The following is a 23025-nucleotide window of genomic DNA, read 5'->3' as shown; positions in this document are numbered from 1 at the left end:
GGCTTGACTCACCCACCCCTTCCAACTCCCCTTTTGCCCCCTGCTGCCCATTTTTCTCACACCTTTGTGAAGTGTGGGACATTCAGCTGCACAAAAGGTGCCACATGAATCCAAGAGAGGCTGGTTCCTTATGGCGTTGGGGACCAAGATCGTTTTCAGGAGGCTCTTACAGATGGGAATCGGTTGGGGAAAGGGAGCAAGTGAAACGCGCGGTGAGAGCAGCAACCGATTCGTAAATAGCTGCAAGGTCGATGATGCAAGCGCATGTTCACACCCATCTCCTCATCCCTTCCCTAAGATGATTAGCCAGTGCACAGTTTAAATTGGTTTCTCAATAGCAACCCCGGCTGAAAGATTGCCAATCTTAATGGGGTTTTGGTGGTTTTGGCTGGCCAAGCACACTGGAGTTCAATGCTCTGAGTCAGCACAGTGCGTCTGCCAGGAGAGAGCTAGATTTGGCTACCTACTCCCGTCAGAAGGTGTGGCTCTTGGGAGTCACTAAAGCCCCGCTTAGCTTTTCCCCCCCCAACCCCCAAAATAAGAGAGCATAAAGGTTGGTACAATCCCAATCTTAATGGGGATTAATTCCTCCCCTTGTTTTACAGTTTACACAGATGTTAAAACCAGAACTTGGCTTAAATTAAGGCTGTTTAGACACAAACCACAAATTAGCTAAACGCTTCAGAAGCAACAATGCCCGCAGGAGGAGACGAACACAATTAAGGGTAGATGGAATCTTCCTTTTCCATAGATGTGGGGACGGAGCAAAACAGCAGAACGAGTTTTTAAACAAGAACAGAGGCAAGGCTGCCCAGACAGAGAGCGTGCACGGGGTTAATTGTAGCACGCACTGGAAGTCAGAGCGCGATGCCATTCACCGCAAGGCGGTTACACTGTGTTTCCTCACAGAGATAGTTACTGTTCTCAGTGGGGAGCTGCCAGGCAGAAGCCAGACAAACCTCCAGAGGGAAATTAAAGGTGAAACATCACCCCGATCCAGTACCCAACCAACCCCTACGTCAACCGAGTCACTCAGGATCACAGCTCAACCACAATTCTGCTCTAGGAAAACTACTTTTACCAAATTGGACAATTTACAACATGTCTTAGAATTAGTAACCTACCCGAGATATTTTGCTGCAAAATTTGGAAGGGACCCGATTTCTAGCCACATAAATGAACAAAATACAAATAAAAAACACTCTTCCTCAGCACCCTTAGCTATCATAAAAATATTATAGTCATTATCCAGTCATGTTTTCATAGATTTCATAGAATTTACAGTGCAGAAGGAGGCCATTCAGCCCATCGACTCTGCACCGGCCCTTGGAAAGAGCACCCCACTTAATCCCACACCTCCACCCTATCCCTGTAACCCCCACCTAAACTTTTTGGGACACGAAGAACAATTTAGCCTAGCCAATCACTTAACCTGCACAACTTTGGACTGTGGGAGGAAACCAGAGCACCCGGAGGAAACCCACGCAGACACACGGGGGAGGGAAGGAAGAGAGAGAGAGATAGTGCGGATTCCTCACGAACAGTGACCCAAGCCGGAATCGAACCTGGGACCCTGGAGCTGTGCAGCAACAGTGCTAACCACTGTGCTACCGTGCCACTTCATTCAGTGAACCTGGTCTCATAAAGCCAGTTGTATCCGGGTTTAAATACTCCTGCCCAAGCGAGTACACCATTTGATTTCATTGGTGATGGTGGCCACACGTGGATTTACACAGCGCTCCACTGTCTCAGAAACGTCTTGAAGCACTTTGCACACGGCAGATTACTTTGAAGACAGTTCGACGCAATGGTACCGGGCTGCTGTCGGAGGAGCTGCCTTTTTGCAGGAGACCCTTGGTTGAGGGTCTGACTGTGTGACAAAAATACCCATGACACTTCTAGGAAGGAAAGCGAGGAGCTATTGCAGTGTCCTGACTGGCATTCCTCCCTCAACCACACCAAGGGAACACGTTAACTGGTCAGTTATTTTACTGTTGTGGGATCATAAGGTTGTATCTTTAGTTGCCTCGGCCCCAAGCTCTGAAATCCCTCTCTGCCCGCTACCTGGCTTGCCTACTGTACAACATGTCTTAAGATGCTTCACTTTGACCAAGCTTTTAGTCATCAGACCGATCACCTCCTTACGGGATTCTGTGTCATACTTTGTTTGGTATTGCACCTGTGAAGCACCTTGGCGCACTTCATTACGTTAACAAATAAATCAAGTTGCTGTTGTGTTGGTGCTGCTGCGCACAAACTATCGGTGCCCGTTTCCCTGACGTAACAGTAACCTTATCTGAAGAGTACGAGGATGTGAACGATGCTCTATTAATTCAAGTTCTTTCTTCAGGTAGAGGTAACTGCACAAGCCAAGCATCGCAGAACTACGAACACTTCATGGCACAAACCACTTTCGCTTAAGACCCTTGTGAAAATGCTCAAATCTCTTTGCTTCTGAGTGTTGAGCGGCCCAGACATGTTGGGTCAATAGCTATAAATTCCTCGTCACCCAATCCCCCCCCCCCCGCCAAAAAAAAATTACACCATTCCTGAAAGAATATCTACAACAGTTACCAACCTTAGAAAGAGAGAAGGCTGTAAACCAAGATCCTTTCTTCGGAATTTAAAAAATATAAATTCTAATTATCATATCGAAACCTGACAGTTATGAAAATTCATTCCAATGAAAACGCTGACTTCGCTGATGCAGTCCTCAGTCACAAGCAGCCACACCAGGCTGCTCCATTTGGATTATCTGTATAATTCTTTGGATTCAATTCCCCCCTTGTCCATTGCCCAACATTTACTCCCCTTACTGTGCCCGACTTTGGGATGGATTCAGTTGGAATGAGATTGGTATCTCGCCCACGTGGCCATAGCTGCTGCATGAGTGTGAAGGCTAATGTGCCGTGGTGGGCAGTGAGTGAATTTAAGAAAGAGTTAGATTTTTAACTGGTTGAAGGGTTATGGAGAACGGGCAGGACGGCAGACTTAAGGCCAGGATGAGATCACCCTGGTGGAGCACCCTCGATGGGTCAAAATGGCCTAATTCTGCTCCTATATCTTTATGAACTTGAGGACAAGATCTCAGTTGTTGCAGTGCCATGGGCGCGGGCGAGTAAAATGTGATGTGTATATATATACACACAACTGTGCACACGGCACCGAGGGTCCCAGGTTCGATCCCGGCTCTGGGTCACTGTCCGTGTGGAGTTTGCACATTCTCCCCGTGTCTATGTGGGTTTCGCCCCCACAACCCAAAGATGTGCAGGGTAGGTGGATTGGCCACGCTAAATTGCCCCTTCATTGGGAAAAAATATAATTGGATACTCTAAATTTATTTTTTAAAAACCTTACACAGATCGATGATTGGACATGCGACCTCTCTGGTCCTAGAAGACTTGATTTTAACATTACTGACCAGGGAAACACAAGGTCGAGATGGAGGTACTGAACAAACTACCGGAGTAAAAAGGGCAGCATGCAAGTTAAAAAAAAAAAAAACACTCAAGAAACAATTTTTCCTTTGTTTGAAAAAAGAGCGACGTTTTATATTGATTTAGGCTCGGGATTTTGTAATGTAGAGGCTGCGTAGCTGCAGATCTCCTTCAGCAGTGCAATTAAGGTCATAGACATTACACACACCATCGCTGCCAACACCACTCTGATCAGCCAGCAGGAGCTGTCTATCGCGTAGTTAAGTAACCCTCACTGATGAGGCACCTATTTAGATTGGTATTGCCAGCTGGAGGTTGATGCAGAGCATCGAAGCGCCTGCCAAATAAAAACTCCAACCCCAACTGACCCATGTCACAGATGGCCCTGTCTCACTGATCGAAACCAGCCTCAGCGCAAGGTAAACATACCTTCGGGTTTCTATGTCTGGTGGTAAACTGGAGGCTCATCTGGACATTTGGGGGATCGCAAATAAACTCAAGCTGGGGTTTACAGAAAAAATAAAACTTGGGGCGGCACGGTGGCGCAGTGGTTAGCACTGCTGCCTCACGGCGCAGAGGACCCAGGTTCGATCCCGGCCGGGGTCACTATCCGTGTGGAGTTTGCACATTATAAGACCATAAGACATAGGAGCAGAATTAGGCCACTCGGCCCATCGAGTGTGCTCCGCCATCCAATCATGGCTGGTATTTTTCTCATCCCCATTCTCCTGCCTTCTCCCCATAACCCCTGATCCCCTTATTAATCAAGAACCTATCTATCTCTGTCTTAAAGACACTCAGTGATTTGGCCTCCACAGCCTTCTGCGGCAATGAGTTCCACAGATTCACCGCCCTCTGGCTGAGGACATTCCTCCTCATCCCTGTTTTACAGGATGGTCCCTTTAGTCTGAGATGGTGTCTGTGTTAGTCTCACCCCACACAACCCAAAAGATGAGCAGGGTAGGTGGATGGATCACGCTAAATTGTCCCTTAATTGGGTACTTTAAATTTATAATAAATAAATAAATAAAACAGAGCCGTGGTTTGCACTGTTTAATTTGTGTCTTGACTTCTTTTTTTTTGTACTGTACAATGTCACTTTTTCTATATGCCTAAAATACCTCAGTAAAATTGTTTGTTTAAAAATAAGTAAATAAATAAAATGTGTACTAGGATATCAACAGGGTGCACTCCCCCTTCCCCCCTTCCCCCCGCCCCCCCCACCCCCCCCCCCCCCCCCCCCCCCCCCCCCAATTCATGGATTCTCCAACAGCCCTGCTTTGTACAACACCTGGTGAACTCGGTGTCTAATTCGATCGTTAATCGATATGAATAGGACAGTGGCTGACATTACCCTCGTCAAAGCACTCAAGATAGAACCGGGTCACTTGTACACTGGTGCAAGAGCGACCAGAAGAAAGGTGATAAGGGAACCCATGCGGGGTTTGGGGGCGGGGGTGCAAAAGCGGCAGTCAGCAAAGGGGCAGAGAGACTGCCTTTATATCAAATTTGTGCCACCGACAACAGAAGTGCTCCATTTGCGCCACCATCATCGCGATGTGTAAAATGCCTCCTGAATCGAGAACCAAAAATGCAGTCGGTCATCCTAGGCAGCAAAGGGTTAAGGCAACAGATTTAGGAAATTTCAGGATGACATGCTTTCAAATATTTCTGTCTGGAAGCTTAAAGGGGTTGACTGCTTGATATGATGATCTACAGTGAACCGGTCACTCCCATAATCCAGAAATAGAACATCTGGGTCACCAAGAAATCTTTGGCTTGAGCAGCTCGGCATGAATGATAGTCAGTACGGTTTAATAAAAAACGGACGCCCTGCTGCATTGAAACAGTAGTTGGAAAGGAACAGTCTGAGAGAACATGCCATGCACAAGCCTGTTCGATCAAATGCTTGCTCTTTCTTCTTTCAAGGAAATACAGGAATTGTATTTCGGACGGCTGTCGTTGAATATCCTAGAGTGCTTCATGTGTTTGCACTCCCCTCATGTGAGGTGAATAAAGATGACTGGTTGTTAACAGTTCAAAATCCTGGGGGCAGCACGGTGGCGCAGTGGGTTAGCCCTGCTGCCTCACGGCGCCGAGGTCCCAGGTTCGAATCCGGCTCTGGGTCACTGTCCGTGTGGAGTTTGCACATCTCCCCGTGTTTGGGTGGGTTTCACCCCACAACCCAAAGGTGTGCAGGCTAGGTGGATTGGCACGCTAAATTGCCCCTTAATTGAAAAATGATTTGGGTACTCTAAATTTATATTAAAAAGCAGTTCAAATCCTCTTTTGTTAATATAAATTTAGAGTACTCAATAATTTTTTTCTCAATTAAGGGGCAATTTAGCGTGGCCAATCCAGCTACCTGCACATCTTTGGGTTGTGGGGGTGAGACCCACGCAGACACGGGGCGAATGTGCAAATTCCACACGGACATTGTCCCAGGGCCGGGATCGAACTGGGTCCTCGGCGCAAACCCTTGAATCATGGAAATTTCAGCATAGAAGGGAAACAGTTCCAGGCAGCTCTTCACCTGCTGCAGTCCACCCTCATCCCTGCTCTCATCCTGTTAATTTCCCTAGTTGGTCTTCTCCTTAGCTCTCAATATTTGTTTCCCTTCAAATCAAGACTCCCACTCTCACAAGACAGGGGGTTTGGCCATTAAAAGGTTCATCCTTAACACTGTCCCAAATTAAACCAAAAATGTCAAATAATAGGACAAGGGTACAAACTGGTAATTGACACGTGGATGACGTTAGGAAGCAGTGTGTACATGCCCATGGAAAGAAGGCATGCACACACAGCTGAGGGTGAAAGAGGGCACGCACGCTGGCCAGGGGGGGAAAGAGGGCACGAGCGTGTGCCAGAGGGGGAACGAGAGCAAATACGTGCGCCAGAGGGGAAAAGAGGGCACGTGTGCGGGCGAGAGGGGAACGAGGGCACGTGCGCGGGCTATAGGGGAACAAGGGCACGTACGTGCACCAGAAGGGGAACGAGGGTACGCACGCGCGCCAGAGGGGGAAAGAGTGCACATACATGTGCCAGAGGGGAAAAGAGGCACGTGCGCGAGCCAGAGGGGAACGAGGGCACATGCGCACGCCAGAGGGGCAAAGAGGGCACGTGCGCGGGCCAGAGGGGGAAAGAGGGCACGCACGCGGGCTAGAGGGGAACGAGGGCACATGCGCACGCCAGAGGGGCAAAGAGGGCAGGTGCGCGCGCCAGAGGGGGAAAGAGGACACGACATGCGCCAGAGGGGAAAAGAGGGCACGTACGTGGGCTAGAGGGGAACGAGGGTACGTGCGCGGGCTAGAGGGGAACGAGGGCATGTACGTGCACCAGAGGGGGAACGAGGGCATGTGCGCGGGCCAGAGGGGGAAAGAGGGCACGCACGCGAGCCAGAGGGGAACGAGGGCATACGCGCACGCCAGAGGGGAAGAGAGAGCACGCGCGCACGCCAGAGGGGCAAAGAGGGCACGCACACATGCCAAAGGGGGAACGAGAGCACGCGCGCACACCACAGAGGAAAAGAGAGCACGGACGGGCGCCAGAGGGGGAAAGAGGGCACGCACATGCGCCAGAGGGGGAAAGAGGGCACGCACACATGCCAGAGGGGGAAAGAGAGCATGCACGCGCGCCAGAGGGAAGAGAGAGCACGCACACACACCAGAAGGGGAAGAAGGCACGCACACGTGCCAGAGGGGGAAAAAGGACACGCACACGTGCCAGAGGGGAAAGAGGGCACGCACACGTGCCAGGGGGGGAATGAGGGCACGCACAGGTGCCAGAGGGAGAAAGAGAGCACGCACACGCACCAGAGGGGGAAAGAGGGCACACACACGTGCCAGAGGGGGAAAGAGGGCTCGGACGTGTGCCAGAGGGGGAAAAGAGGGCACGCACACCTGCCAGAGGGGGAAACAGGGCACGCACACGTGCCAGAGGGGGAAAGAGAGCACGCACACGCACCAGAGGTGGAAAGAGGGCACACACAGGTGCCAGAGGGGGAAAGAGGGCTCGGACGTGTGCCAGAGGGGGAAAGAGGGCACGCACACGTGCCAGAGGGGGAAAGAGAGCATGCACACGTGCCAGAGGGGGAAACAGGGCACGCACACGTGCCAGAGGGGGAAAGAGAGCACGCACATGTGCCAGAGGGGGAACAGCGTACGCACACGCGCCAGAGGGGGAAAGAGAGCACGCACACGCACCAAAGGGGGGAAGAGGGCACGCACACGTGCCAGAGGGGGAAAGAAAGCACGCCCACACACCAGAGGGGGAAAGAGGGCAGGCATACGTGCAGAGGGGGAAAGAGAGCACGCACACACGCCAGAGGGGGAAAGAGAGCACGCACACGCGCCAGAGGGGGAAAGTGAGCACGCACACGCGCCAGAGGGGGAAAGAAAGCACGCACACGTGCCAGAGGGGGAAAGAGAGCACGCATACGCGCCAGAGGGGGAAAGTGAGCACGCACACGCGCCAGAGGGGGAAAGAGAGCACGCACACGTGCCAGAGTGGGAAAGAGAGCACGCACACGTGCCAGAGGAGGAAAGAGAGCACGCAGGCGGGCCAGGGGAGGAAAGAACGGGCATGAGGGAATGCGGACCAGAGGGCGAAAGAGGGCACGCACGCTCGCCAGAGTAGCGAGATAGGGCTGGGCGTGGGGGAGGGGGAGGGGGGTGGGGAGAGGGAGCGCCGGCGTGAGGGGGAGCGCGGGCGTGAGGGGGAGCGCCGGCGTGAGGGGGAGCTGCGGGCGTGAGGGGGAGCGCCGGCGTGAGGGGGAGCGCGGGCGTGAGGGGGAGCGCGGGCGTGAGGGGGAGCGCCGGCGTGAGGGGGAGCGCCGGCGTGAGGGGGAGCGCCGGCGTGAGGGGGAGCGCGGGCGTGAGGGGGAGCGCGGGCGTGAGGGGGAGCGCGGGCGTGAGGGGGAGCGCGGGCGAGAGAGGGAGCGCGGGCGAGAGAGGGAGCGCGGGCGAGAGAGGGAGCGCGGGCGAGAGAGGGAGCGCGGGCGAGAGAGGGAGCGCGGACGAGAGAGGGAGCGCGGGCGAGAGAGGGAGCGCGGGCGAGAGAGGGAGCGCGGGCGAGAGAGGAGCGCGGGCGAGAGAGGGAGCGCGGGCCGAGAGAGGAGCGCGGGCGAGAGAGGGAGCGCGGGGCCGAGAGAGGGAGCGCGGGCCGAGAGAGGGAGCGCGGCCGAGAGAGGGAGCGCGGGCCGAGAGAGGGGAGCGCGGGCCGAGAGAGGGAGCGCGGGCCGAGAGAGGGAGCGCGGGCCGAGAGAGGGAGCGCGGGCCGAGAGAGGGAGCGCGGGCCGAGAGAGGGAGCGCGGCCGAGAGAGGGAGCGCGGGCCGAGAGAGGGAGCGCGGGCCGAGAGAGGGAGCGCGGGCGAGGGAGAGAGGGAGCGCGGGCGAGAGAGGGAGCGCGGGCGAGAGAGGGAGCGCGGGCGAGAGAGGGAGCGCGGGCGAGAGAGGAGCGCGGGCGAGAAGAGAGCGGCGGGCGAGAAGAGAGCGGCGGCGGAGAGAGCGGCGGGGGAGAGGAGCGGCGGTGAGAGGGAGCGGCGGTGAGAGGGAGCGGCGGTGAGAGGGAGCGGCGGTGGGAGGGAGCGGCGGTGGGAGGGAGCGGCGGTGGGAGAGAGCGGCGGCGGTGAGGGAGCGGCGGCGGTGAGGGAGCGGCGGCGGGAGAGAGCGGCGGCGGGAGAGAGCGGCGGCGGGAGAGAGCGGCGGCGGGAGAGAGCGGCGGCGAGGGAGCGGCGGCGGCGAGGGAGCGGCGGTGAGGGAGCGGCGGCGGGAGAGAGCGGCGGCGAGGGAGCGGCGGCGGCGAGGGAGCGGCGGTGAGTGAGCGGCGGTGGTGAGGGAGCGGCGGCGGTGAGTGAGCGGCGGCGGTGAGGGAGCGGCGGCGGGAGAGAGCGGCGGCGGGAGAGAGCGGCGGCGGGAGAGAGCGGCGGCGGGAGGGAGCGGCGGCGGGAGGGAGCGGCGGCGGGAGGGAGCGGCGGCGGGAGAGAGCGGCGGCGGGAGAGAGCGGCGGCGGGAGAGAGCGGCGGCGGGAGAGAGCGGGGGCGGGAGAGAGCGGGGGCGGGAGAGAGCGGCGGCGGGAGAGAGCGGCGGCGGGAGAGAGCGGCGGCGGGAGAGAGCGGCGGCGGGAGAGAGCGGCGGCGGGAGAGAGCGGCGGCGGGAGAGAGCGGCGGCGGGAGAGAGCGGCGGCGGGAGAGAGCGGCGGCGGGAGAGAGCGGCGGTGGGAGAGAGCGGCGGTGGGAGAGAGCGGCGGTGAGAGAGAGCAGCGATGAGAGAGTGGCAGTGAGAGAGCAGCGGTGGGAGAGAGCAGTGGTGAGGGAGTGGCAGTGAGAGAGTGCACTGGGTGAAACCTCACGCGTGAGAGAGAGAGAGAGAGAGCCCGTGAGTGTTTGTGACAAAGGGAGATCATAAAATGGCCTCGGGGTGATCTAATAGAGGCAATTAATATGGAATATTTCCCCTTGTAGGAAAGAGCATAACTGGAGGCCATCAATATAAAGCAGACACCAAGTAATGCAGCCGAGAATTCAGAAGAAACCTCTTTACGCAGAAGTGGTGAGAATGTGGAACTCACTCCACAGGAAGTGATTGAAACAAATGGTACAGATGCCTTTAAGAGGAGGTTGGACAAGAATACGAGGGAGGACTTCCGGGTGCGGCGATGACCAGCTGAGTCGCACGTTTCGGCAGCTCCCGGTGAAACGGACTTTTGGGCTCTTGATAGGAGCCCCAACGGCAATTTTGACGGCTAGAAACACTGTGCGGTAAACCAGAAGGGAATCCCCCCTGGATACGGATGAAAAAAGGAGGAGAAAGTGGCCGGATTGCAGTGGATCCTTTAGAACAGCGGCAAGGAAGGCAAGCAAAAACCAAGATGGCGTCGGAAGGTGGCAGTTTAACATGGGGCCCTGAACAACAAGAGTTCTTGAAATGCTGTGTGGAAGAGCTCAAAAAGGAAATGAAGAAAGAGCTGTTGGCCCCGATACTACAGGCGATCGAAGGGCTAAAGGAGGAACAAAAGACCCAGGAGCGGGAGCTTCGGGTCGTGAAGGCAAAGGCAGCCGAGAATGAGGAAGACATACAGGGCCTGGTGGTGAAGACGGAGACGCAGGAGGCACATCAGAAACGATGTGTGGAAAGGTTGGAGGCACTGGAAAACAACGCAAGGAGGAACAACCTGAGGATTCTTGGTCTTCCTGAAGGTGTGGAGGGAGCGGACGTCGGGGCATATGTGAGCACGATGCTGCACTCGTTAATGGGAGCGGAGGCCCCGGCGGGTCCGTTGGAGGTGGAGGGAGCATACCGAGTGATGGCGCGAGGACCGAGAGCAGGAGAAATTCCCAGAGCCATAGTGGTGAGATTCCTCCGTTTTAAGGATAGAGAAATGGTCCTTAGATGGGCGAAGAAAACTCGGAGCAGTAAATGGGAGAACGCGGTGATCCGCGTTTATCAAGACTGGAGTGCGGAGGTGGCGAGAAGGAGGGCGAGCTTTAATCGGGCCAAGGCGGTGCTTCATAAAAAGAAGATAAAATTTGGAATGCTGCAACCGGCAAGACTGTGGGTCACATATCGAGGGAGGCACCACTACTTTGAGACAGCGGATGAAGCGTGGACTTTTACTGTGGAAGAAAAACTGGAATGAGCGGGTTATTAAAAAGAACGTTTGAACAAAGTGGTGGTGCGAATGTGGGGGGCAAAGAGGGGGGTTAAAAAAGGGGGAAAGAGGAGTTTTATGTACTAATCCTGCGATGTGGTAACTTTTCTCTCTCCCACAGGTGGTGATGGGGAGGAGGGGAGGTGGAGGAGATGGGGCGTTGGCCATTGGGGGCGGGGCCAAGGGAGAAGCACGGGCTTGGTTCCCGGGCTATGATAATCATGGCGGGAATAGAGAAGCAGGAAGGAGGGGGCGTCGCACGGTGCGAGCCGAGGTCACGGGGGGAAGCCGAGGTCGGCCAGAGTTTGCTGACTTCTGGGAGCAACATGGGGGGAGTAATTACACTAGCGGGGGATCTAGCGGGGGGGGTGGGAGGGGGGAATTACTGGGTTGCTGCTGCTGGGGAGAGGGGGGAGCTGGTATGGGAACCGCCTGGGGGAGATACAGCTGCGTGGGAACCGGGTGAGGAGCTGGAAAAAGGTGATGGCTAATCGACAAGGGGGGGGGGGGGGGGAAGCCCCCCAACTCGGCTGATCACGTGGAACGTGAGAGGGCTGAACGGGCCGATAAAGAGGGCACGGGTACTCGCACACCTTAAGAAACTTAAGGCAGATGTGGTTATGTTACAGGAAACGCACCTGAAACTGATAGACCAGGTTAGGCTACGCAAAGGATGGGTGGGGCAGGTGTTCCATTCGGGGCTAGATGCGAAAAATAGGGGGGTGGCTATATTAGTGGGGAAGCGGGTAATGTTCGAGGCAAAGACTATAGTGGCGGATAACGGGGGCAGATACGTGATGGTGAGTGGCAAACTACAGGGGGAGACGGTGGTTTTGGTAAACGTATATGCCCCGAACTGGGATGATGCCAATTTTATGAGGCGGATGCTAGGACGCATTCCGGACCTAGAGATGGGAAAGCTGATAATGGGGGGAGATTTTAATACAGTGTTGGAACCAGGGCTGGATAGGTGAAAGTCCAGGACTGGAAGGAGGCCGGCAGCAGCCAAGGTACTTAAAGATTTTATGGAGCAGATGGGAGGTGTAGACCCGTGGAGATTTAGCAGACCTAGGAGTAAGGAGTTCTCGTTTTTCTCCCATGTCCATAAAGTCTACTCGCGAATAGACTTTTTTGTGCTGGGTAGGGCATTGATCCCGAAGGTGAGGGGAACGGAGTATACAGCTATAGCCATTTCGGATCACGCTCCACACTGGGTGGACTTGGAGATAGGGGAGGAAACAGGAGGGCGCCCACCCTGGAGAATGGACATGGGACTAATGGCAGATGAGGGGGTGTGTCTAAGGGTGAGGGGGTGCATTGAAAAGTACTTGGAACTCAATGATAATGGGGAGGTCCAGGTGGGAGTGGTCTGGGAGGCGTTGAAGGCGGTGGTTAGAGGGGAGCTGATATCAATAAGGGCACAAAAAGGGAAGCAGGAGAGTAAGGAACGGGAGCGGTTGCTGCAAGAACTTTTGAGGGTGGACAGACAATATGCGGAAGCACCGGAGGAGGGACTGTACAGGGAAAGGCAAAGGCTACATGTGGAATTTGACTTGCTGACTACGGGCACTGCAGAGGCACAATGGAGGAAGGCACAGGGTGTACAGTACGAATATGGGGAGAAGGCGAGCAGGTTGCTGGCACACCAATTGAGGAAAAGGGGAGCAGCGAGGGAAATAGGGGGAGTGAGGGATGAGGAAGGAGAGATGGAGCGGGGAGCGGAGAGAGTGAATGGAGTGTTCAAGACATTTTATAAAAAATTATATGAAGCTCAACCCCCGGATGGGAGGGAGAGAATGATGGGCTTCTTGGATCGGCTGGAATTTCCCAAGGTGGAAGAGCAGGAAAGGGTGGGACTGGGAGCACAGATCGAGGTAGAAGAAGTGGTGAAAGGAATTAGGAGCATGCAGACGGGAAAGGCCCCGGGACCGGATGGATTCCCAGTCGAATTCTATAGAAAATATGTGGACTTGCTCGCCCCGGTACTGATGAGGCAAAGGAAAGGGGACAACTGCCCCCGACATTGTCTGAAGCAACGATATCGCTTCTCTTAAAGAAGGAAAAGGACCCGCTACAATGCGGGTCCTATAGACCTATTTCCCTCCTAAATGTAGATGCCAAGATCCTGGCCAAGGTAATGGCAATGAGAATAGAGGAATGTGTCCCGGGGGTGGTCCACGAGGACCAAACTGGGTTTGTGAAGGGGAGACAGCTGAACACGAATATACGGAGGTTGTTAGGGGTAATGATGATGGCCCCACCAGAGGGAGAAACGGAGATAGTAGTGGCGATGGATGCCGAGAAAGCATTTGATAGAGTGGAGTGGGATTATTTGTGGGAGGTGTTGAGGAGATTTGGTTTTGGAGAGGGGTATGTTAGATGGGTGCAGCTGTTGTATAGGGCCCCAGTGGCGAGCGTGGTCACGAATGGACGGGGATCTGCATATTTTCGGCTCCATAGAGGGACAAGGCAGGGATGCCCTCTGTCCCCATTATTGTTTGCACTGGCGATTGAACCCCTGGCGATAGCGTTGAGGGGTTCCAAGAAGTGGAGGGGAGTACTTAGGGGAGGAGAAGAACACCGGGTATCTTTGTATGCGGACGATTTGCTACTATACGTGGCGGACCCGGCGGAGGGGATGCCAGAAATAATGCGGATACTTGGGGAGTTTGGGGATTTTTCAGGGTATAAATTGAACATGGGGAAAAGTGAGTTGTTTGTGGTGCATCCAGGGGAGCAGAGTAGAGAAATAGAGGACCTACCGTTGAGGAAGGTAACAAGGGACTTTCGTTACCTGGGGATCCAGATAGCTACGAATTGGGGCACATTGCATAGGTTAAATTTAACGCGGTTGGTGGAACAGATGGAGGAGGATTTCAAGAGATGGGATATGGTATCCCTGTCACTGGCAGGGAGGGTGCAGGCGGTTAAGATGGTGGTCCTCCCGAGATTCCTCTTTGTGTTTCAGTGCCTCCCGGTGGTGATCACGAAGGCTTTTTTTAAAAGGATTGAAAAGAGCATCATGGGTTTTGTGTGGGCCGGGAAGACCCCGAGAGTGAGGAAGGGATTCTTACAGCGTAGCAGGGATAGGGGGGGCTGGCACTACCGAGCCTAAGTGAGTATTATTGGGCCGCTAATATTTCAATGGTGAGTAAGTGGATGGGAGAGGAGGAGGGAGCCGCGTGGAAGAGATTAGAGAGGGCGTCCTGTAGGGGGACTAGCCTACAGGCTATGGTGACAGCCCCATTGCCGTTCTCACCGAGGAACTACACCACAAGCCCGGTGGTGGTGGCTACACTGAAGATTTGGGGACAGTGGAGACAGCATAGGGGAAAGACTGGAGCCTTGGGGGGGTCCCCGATAAGAAACAATCATAGGTTTGCCCCGGGGGGAATGGATGGGGGATATGGAATGTGGCAAAGAGCAGGAATAACGCAACTGAAAGATCTGTTTGTGGATGGGAAGTTCGCGAGTCTGGGAGCGCTGACCGAGAAATATGGGTTGCCCCAAGGGAATGCATTCAGGTATATGCAACTGAGGGCTTTTGCGAGGCAACAGGTGAGGGAATTCCCGCAGCTCCCGACACAAGAGGTGCAGGACAGAGTGATCTCAAAGACATGGGTGGGGGATGGTAAGGTGTCAGATATATATAGGGAAATGAGGGACGAAGGGGAGACTATGGTAGATGAACTAAAAGGGAAATGGGAAGAAGAGCTGGGGGAGGAGATCGAGGAGGGGCTGTGGGCAGATGCCCTAAGCAGGGTAAACTCGTCGTCCTCGTGTGCCAGGCTAAGCCTGATTCAGTTTACGGTATTACACAGGGCACATATGACTGGAGCACGGCTCAGTTAATTTTTTGGGGTGGAGGATAGGTGTGCGAGGTGCTCGAGAAGCCCAGCGAATCATACCCATATGTTTTGGTCATGCCCGGCACTACAGGGGTTTTGGATGGGGGTGACAAAGGTGCTTTCAAAAGTAGTAGGAGTCCGGGTCGAACCAAGCTGGGGGTTGGCTATATTTGGGGTTGCACAAGAGCCGGGAGTGCAGGAGGCGAGAGAGGCCGATGTTTTGGCCTTTGCGTCCCTAGTAGCCCGGCGCAGGATATTGCTAATGTGGAAAGAAGCCAAGCCCCCGGGGGTGGAGACCTGGATAAATGACATGGCGGGGTTTATAAAGCTAGAGCGGATTAAGTTCGTCCTAAGGGGGTTGGCTCAAGGGTTCACCAGGCGGTGGCAACCGTTCGTCGAATACCTCACAGAAAGATAGACGGAATGGAAAAAAGGCAGCAGCAGCAGCCCAGGATCGGGGGGGGGGGGGGGGGGGGGGGAGGAACCAGAAGGACTCTCAGGGTTGTTAATATATACTGTATAGTATGTATAGGTCGTTGCTACAGATAATTATATATTGGACTGTTAAATTATATTTTTGGAGAGTGTTACTTGTGATAAGGCAGTTGCCAATTAGGGCTAGTTTTCATTTTTGTTATTTATTATTTATTCATTTTTTGTTTATAAAATAGGTCATTGTTATTTGTGTTGTTATAATATTGTGTAAAGAATGCACAATGTACTGTGTTGGTTGACCAAAAATTTTCAATAAAATATTTAATTAAAAAAAAAAGAATACGAGGGAGATGGGAATTGAGAGTTAGGATGAGAGAGGATGTTCAACTGGAGCAAAAATGCTGAAATGGCCTTTAATCCTTTTTTATGTATTTATGGGATGCAGGCATCTGTGGCCAATCCCTGATTGCCCTTGAGAAGGTAGTGGCGAGCTGCTTTCCTGAACCACTATCGTCCATGTGCTGCGATGGCGGGCGTTCCAGGATTTTGACCCAGCGACAGTGTAGTCAAGGCAATATAGTTCCAAGTCAGGGTGCCGAGTTGCTTGGAGGGAAATTTCCAGGCGTTCCATGTGCCTGTTGACCTGGTCATACATCCTTTCTTTAAAAATTCATTCATGGGATGTGGGCATTTATTGCCCTTGAACGGAGTGGCTTGCTTTCAGAGAGCAGTTAAGAATCAACCACATTGCTGTGGGTCTGGAGTCACGCACGGCCAGGAGACTAGGTTAGCAAGGAGATTCCCTTCATTGTACAATAATCAGCACTGGTTTCATGGTCATCATTTGACTATTAATTCTGGATTTATTTTTAATTATCTGCATTAAGGTTAAGGATTCAAACCCGGGTCCTTTACCCAGATTATCTCTGGATCTCTGGGCAGCACAAGTGGATCGCACTGTGGCTTCACAGCGCCAGGGTCCCAGGTTTGATTCCCGCTGGGTCACTGTCTGTGCGGAGTCTGCACATCCTCCCCGTGTGTGCGTGGGTTTCCTCCGGGTGCTCCGGTTTCCTCCCACAGTCCAAAGATGTGCAGGTTAGGTGGATTGGCCATGGTAAAATTGCCCTTCGTGACCAAAAAAGGTTAGGAGGGGTTATTGGGTTACAGGGATGGGGTGGAAGTGAGGACTTAAGTGGGTCGGTGCATACTCGATGGGCCGAATGGCACTGTGTGTTCAGTACATGACTAGTCCTGTGACAATACCCCTTCGTCATCGCCACCCCTATGCATGCAATTACTGTTTTTAATTAAATTATGAGACTTTTCTCTGGAAAAGGATTGCATTTTCCTCCCCACGTTAAAGATGCCCTCATCCAGCTAAGTGGAGAGTGTTCCATTACACTCCTCACATGTAAATGGGGAGCAGGCTTTGGGGTGTCAGGAGATGTGTTACTCACCACAGAAGCCCCAGCCCCTGACCTGCCCCTGTAGCCACAGGCTGTTAAATTTCAGGTCAATGTTAATCCTGAATCCTGAGGGGCTGGTTTAGCACACTGGGCTAAATAGCTGGCTTTGAAAGCAGACCAAGGCAGGCCAGCAGCACGGTTCAATTCCCGTACCAGCCTCCCCGAACAGGCGCCAGAATGTGGCGACTAGGGGCTTTTCACAGTAACTTCATTGAAGTCTACTTGTGACAATAAGCGATTTTCATTTTTCATTTTCATCCCCAAGAGGCTAAAGGTGGGGCATTCAGCAATGGTCATGTCAATGAACGCCAAGGATAGATGGTTAGATTCTGTGACTGGGGAAATATGCTTTGTAAACCGTGAAAGACTGGGATTACACAGAAAGGTTTAAATAACGCCTACCCTGGTGGAAAAATCAATGGCGGCGAAGTTGTTCACCACTTCAATGGGTAGCACACAAAGGATGGTTTTAGCTTCTTTTTTTTCAATTCTTTTTTATATTGACCCACTGCTGTCTATGTGGCGTAGGTGCACCCACAGTGCTGTTAGGGAGGGAACAAAAGCTGGGATTGTTTCTGTCCCATGATGGTCTGACAGCTTTGAGACTGTCCTGCAGGACTAAATTGCCATTTATGAGTCAGTGATGAATTGGCACATGTGACGAGGTCAGCTCTATCATTTACCCACTTCATACCATCTCGCAGTTTGCAAACAGCTGTTGTCGTGTTCTAAACACAGGCATGAGCTTACTTCAACTTCTCAAGAGCACTCGTATGAAACAAGGAGGAACACATTGCCTATTTCGAAATCTAAAATATTTGGAATCAACAAGGACAGCAACTTGTCTTTACGTAACCCCTTTCAAAGTGGAAAACGTCCCGAGGCACTTCACAGATACGTAATCCAACGAAGGGAATGCCGAGGCAATGATAAAGATACATGGCGGAGAGGAGTGGCCAAAACAAGGTGGGTGGAGATGCGCAGGCTCAGCGTGGCAATTCCAGTGCACAGAGTTTTAACGGCTGGGGGCACAGGCTCAAATGGTGGGAGACGTGAAGGGAAGGTAATGAGCTAGTGGCTGGAGTCAAAGGAACGTGGACGCTGCGATTGGGGGGAGGGTTTGTATTCGACAAGAAATGCAAATTGATGAAGCAATTAAAACACAGGGATGAGAATTTGAAATTGCGGGCACTGGAGGAGCATCAAACTGGCTTTGTGGGGCGGCATGTGGCGCAGTGGTTAGCACTGGGACTACGGCGCTGAGAACCCGGGTTCGAATCCCGGCCCTGGGTCACTGTCCGTGTGGAGTTTGCACATTCTCCCCGTGTCTGCGTGGGTTTCACCCCCACAACCCAAAGATGTGCAAGTTAGGTGGATTGGCCACACTAGATTGCCCCTTAATTGGAAAAACAAATAATCTAAATTCATACAAAAATGGCTTTGTGGAAGGGAAATTGTGTTTAACTGATTTATTAGAGTTCTTTGTAGTAAGCAGGGTGGATAAAAGGGAACCTGTAGATGTGGTGTACTTGGATTTCCAAAAGACAACTGATAAGGTTCCACATGAAAGATTTCTTCCTTTTTAAATAAAATAAATTTAGAGTACCCAATTATTTTTTTTCCCAATAAAGGGGAAATTCAGCGTGCCCAATCCACCCAGCCCATACATCTTTGGGGTGTGGGGATGAGTCCCATGCAGACACGGGGAGAATGTGCCAACTCCACATGGACAGTGACCCAGGGCCGGGATTCAAACCCGGGTCCTCAGTGGCGTGAGGCAGCAGTGCTAACCACTACACCACCGTGCCGCCCTGGTTCTACATGAAAGATGACTGCACAAGGTAAGAGCACACATTGTAGGAGACAATATATTAGTATGCCTTAAGGGTTGGTTAGCGAACAGGAAACTGACAGTAGGGATAAGTGGGTATTTTACTGATGGGCCTTTAGCCCTGTTTATATGCTGTCCCCCTGCGCCAAGTGCCATTATCTTGTGTAGCAACCTTTGATGTTGCCCCTTATCAAATGCCTTTTAGAAATCCAAGTACGCCCCGGGTTACTGTCTGTGTGGAGTTTGCACATTCTCCCCATGTCTGCGTGGGTTTCACCCCCACAACCCAAAAGATGTGGTTTGGTGGATTGGCCACGCTAAATTGCCCCTTAATTGGAAAAAAATCATTTGGTACTCGAAATTTATACAAAAAGAAAAAAAAAAAGAAACCCAAGTACAGCACATCTATAGGCTCCCCTTCATCAACCTTGCTTGTTACTTCCTGGTCGGTAAGCTGTAACTAGTGCCTATAATCTGTATCATTGACCTGCAGGAAGGGACCAAATGTATGGTAGCTAAACTTTCTGATGACACCAAGACAGGTAGGGGAGTAAGTTGTCGAGGAGGTAAAGTGCTTGAAAAGCGACATAGATGGATTACGTGAGCAAATCCCTGGGAGCGACTCGATAGGATAGATACATGGAGGATGTTTTTTTTTGTGGGGAGACTAGGGGGATACAGTTTAAGAGTAAGAGGTCTCACTTTGTAAAGATGGAAATGAGGAAAAATATTTCCTCTCAAGAGGATTGTTGTGGTGTGGAATTCTCTTCTGCAGAAAGCAATGGAGGTTGGGTCACTGAATTTATTCAAGGCCAAGATTGTTGATTGACGGGTTTGTTTTCTTTGCAGGGAGTAGGAAAGATGAAGTTCCAACAACAACCAGATCAGTCATGATCTTATCAAATGGCCGGGCAGGCTGAAAGGACCAAATGGTCTACTCCTCCCCTACGCCCTATGTTCCTACATTTTCCTATTTGCATCATTAACACAATTCCTCTCACGCCGCCATGATGATTTTTCAAGACACCAATTATCTACTGTTGGTCAGAAATCATTTGCAACCTGCTCGCCCACCTCCCACCTGATGGTGCGCTTACCTGGTCGCGTTCACTATATATCCAGAGGGGCATTCGGGCATGCACTCTCCATTGTGGATGACGTATTGGGTGCACTCAGTCTCCTTGGACGGTTTGCATTCGTTGTGCAGCGTCTGACAAAAGGAGAAGGTCACGCAGCGCCACCCCTCGAACTTGTAGGTGCCGGTCGGGCAGTCTTTGATACACACACCGTTATAGTAGTAGTGTCGGCAAGCCACGCACTTTGCAGCGCTGCCTGGTGCCGTGCAGCTTCCCAGGCATTCGTCGTGACAGCACATGCCGCTCGGTGTACAGGCTCTCCGACCACACACTGAACAGACTGCAAAACAGGACAAAAAAAATGGGAAAACAAACTTTAGTTTAAAAAGAAATGGCCTCCACATGAAGCCTTTATACTTGAACCATTTTTTGTCATCAACATCCCATAAACAGCAGAGATAGCAAGCTAATTTGTCTGGTGATGCTGGTCAACAATACTTAACGTAGCTAAACATTCCAAAGCATTTTCATAGGAAAATCATCAGCTAAAAACCGACACACCAAGGAGATATTAAGACAGGTGAGCAATGGCATTTAAAGAGTTATGATTTAAGGTGTGTCTTGACTTAAACAATGAGAGAGATGTAGAGACACAGAGGGGTTTAGGCAGGAAATCTCACAGCTGAAGGAGAGAGAGAGTGTGCGAGTGAGTGAGTGAGAGTGTGTGAGTGAGAGAGAGAGAGTGTGAGTGAGTGAGTGAGTGTGAGTGAGTGAGTGAGTGTGAGTGTGTGAGTGAGTGAGTGAGTGAGAGTGAGTGAGAATGGGTGGAGAGTGGGTGGAGAGTGAGTGAGTGAGTGTGAGTGAGAAAGAATGGGTGGAGAGTGACAGTGAGTGAGTGAGAGAGAATGGGTGGAGAGTGAAAGAGAGAGAGAGAGATGAGGAAATCAGGGCTGCACAATAGGTCAGAATTAGAGGAACACAGAGTCCTTGGAGGATTATACAATTGGGGAGATAACAGATTGGGGACATGTTGAGAACTCTCAGCTTGGACAGAGAGGAAATATCCTAAACCTCAACCAAATCCACAGGGCCATTAAACACCCACTCAAGTAGATTTTCGTTTTCAGTGATAAGGGAGCCATTTTGGTCCATGCCCCCAATTTATCCCTCAACAAACCGCACTAAAACAGAATAACTGGCCGTTATCGCTTTGCTATTTTGGGAGCCTGCTGTGTACAAACTGGTTGCCACATTTCCTACATTATAACAACGACTCCAATTTAAAAATCATTGACTCCAAAGTGCATTGAGATGCCCGATGTTAAGAGGTGCTATAGAAATTCAAGATACCCTTTCCTTATTGCCTCTCTTTTATTGCTGATGAAAAGTGCGTGTCAACTTTGGGACTTGCTCAGCTGCATTTCCTCCATGCCTTTATCCTCCCTCAGAGGAACACCCAGCTGGTCAAAGGTATCTGCGGAAATGCACTCCAGACAATAGGAGAATTGGCTTTTTTTTTAAAGAAGAAAAAGACACACACTGCAACAGCTTTGTAGAGGCAGAGAGGGAAGTCATTGCAGACGACAGTCTTGTCTGCATTTGAGTGACCCTGGAGATGAAGCACGCGTGTGATGATCCACGTGTACCCTTGGGATCTTTCATAACTGGTGGGCATCTTAAAGACTAGAATGTCAGAAAAACATAAGGAGCTGGTGATTGACTTCAGGAAGTGAAGTGCCCTACACACCCCTGCCTGCATCAATGGTGCCAAGGCGGAGATGGTTGACAGCTTCAAATTCTTATATGTGCGCATCACCAACAATCTGCTCTGGTACAAATGCACCATAGAAAGCATCCTATCTGGCTGCCTCACAACCTGGTATGGCAACTGCTCAGCCCAAGACCGTAAGAAACTACAGCTAGTGATAAACACAGTTGAGTCCATCGCACAAAACCGCCTCCCATCCATTGACTCTGTCTACACCTCCCACTGCCTTGGGAAAGCGGGCAGCTTAATCAAAGACTCCTCCCACCAGATTATTGTCTCTTCCATCGGGCAAAATATACAAAAACATGCACGAACAGATTTAAACAGCTTCTTCCCCACTGTCACCAGACTCCTGAATGGCCCTTTTATGGACTGAACAGATCTCTCCACATATCTTCTCTACTGGGTAGTATCACACTCCGTATGCTTCGTCCGATGTCTGTGTCTATGTATTTACATTGTGTATTTATCGTATGTCTGTTTTTTCATGCAGGGAACAATACTTTTCACTGTACCTCGGTACTCGTGACAATAAATGAAATCCAAACGGTCTTATGGACATAGGGAACAATATAATTTAATTACGTTCTTCCTTTCATTGAAAAGTACATTTTGTATTCAAGTTCCTGTTTCGAGTTGTGTCGATTAAAGAAGAGAGTGGTGTATGTGTAAATTTGTTTTATTTATTTATAAATTTAGAGTACCCAATTCATTTTTTCCAATTAAGGGGCAATTTATCGTGGCCAATCCACCTACCCTGCACATCTTTCGGTTGTGGGGGCGAAACCCACGCAGACACGGGGAGAATGTGTAAACTCCACACGGACAGTGACCCAGAGCCGGGATCGAACCTGGGGCCTCGGCGCCGTGAGGCAGCAGTGATAACCACTGCGCCACCGTGCTGCCTGTAAATTGGTTTTATTGGTTGATGACGCTCGTCAGTGCTCTGGTAATGGACTGTACAGGGACACACTGTGGCACACTTATAAACAAAACAACAGCACACACAGCATTGTGTGTACACAAAGTCTGGCAATAGCAAGAATAATGACAGGCTTCCAGCCTTAGACTGGCCCAGTCTGTGACACATTTATGTAACAGTTTAGCCCATTGCCAAATGCAGTCTATGCGAACAAAAGCACCAGGTTAACTGATCAGATTTGACGGATGTACATAATATGTAGACAGACACTGTGGTGAGAATCTAAGTATATTTATGGTACTTACAATGCTACACCTTTTTTAAAACACTGATTGCCTCAGCGTAGAATGACTTGTAACCCAATCTAGAGATTTAACTGTACATCGCGCCAATCATAACACCAATCTGTTCAGTAAGAGCGATACTGTAATTAAGGGATTGTTTTTTTCACCCTTTTGAAATGTGACACAGTGGTTTCGCTGGGTTATGCTTTTCGTGAGCCTGCACTTGTCACTTTCGGCCCCGAGAAGATGGTTTGGTTCAGATAAGCCACAAAATCTGCTCGGCAATTCTCAGCCAGCAGCAGCAGAAAGGG

At 51.7% G+C, this 23025-nt stretch overlaps 1 protein-coding gene across 2 annotated transcripts in view; it reads right to left on the bottom strand.

Annotated features, from left to right (window-relative positions):
• Positions 1–23025, bottom strand: part of LOC140394972 (insulin receptor-like) — a 284928-nt gene that overhangs the window by 83824 nt on the left and 178079 nt on the right. For both annotated transcript variants that reach the window (XM_072482239.1, XM_072482240.1), the window contains exon 3: positions 19762–20080. In XM_072482239.1, the coding sequence (XP_072338340.1) occupies positions 19762–20080 (319 nt within the window). The remainder of the gene's footprint in view (positions 1–19761; positions 20081–23025) is intronic.

Source organism: Scyliorhinus torazame, chromosome 18, assembly GCF_047496885.1.
Source record: "Scyliorhinus torazame isolate Kashiwa2021f chromosome 18, sScyTor2.1, whole genome shotgun sequence".
Classification (NCBI taxonomy): Eukaryota; Metazoa; Chordata; class Chondrichthyes; order Carcharhiniformes; family Scyliorhinidae; genus Scyliorhinus; species Scyliorhinus torazame.
This window is presented reverse-complemented; position numbering and strand designations above follow the sequence as displayed.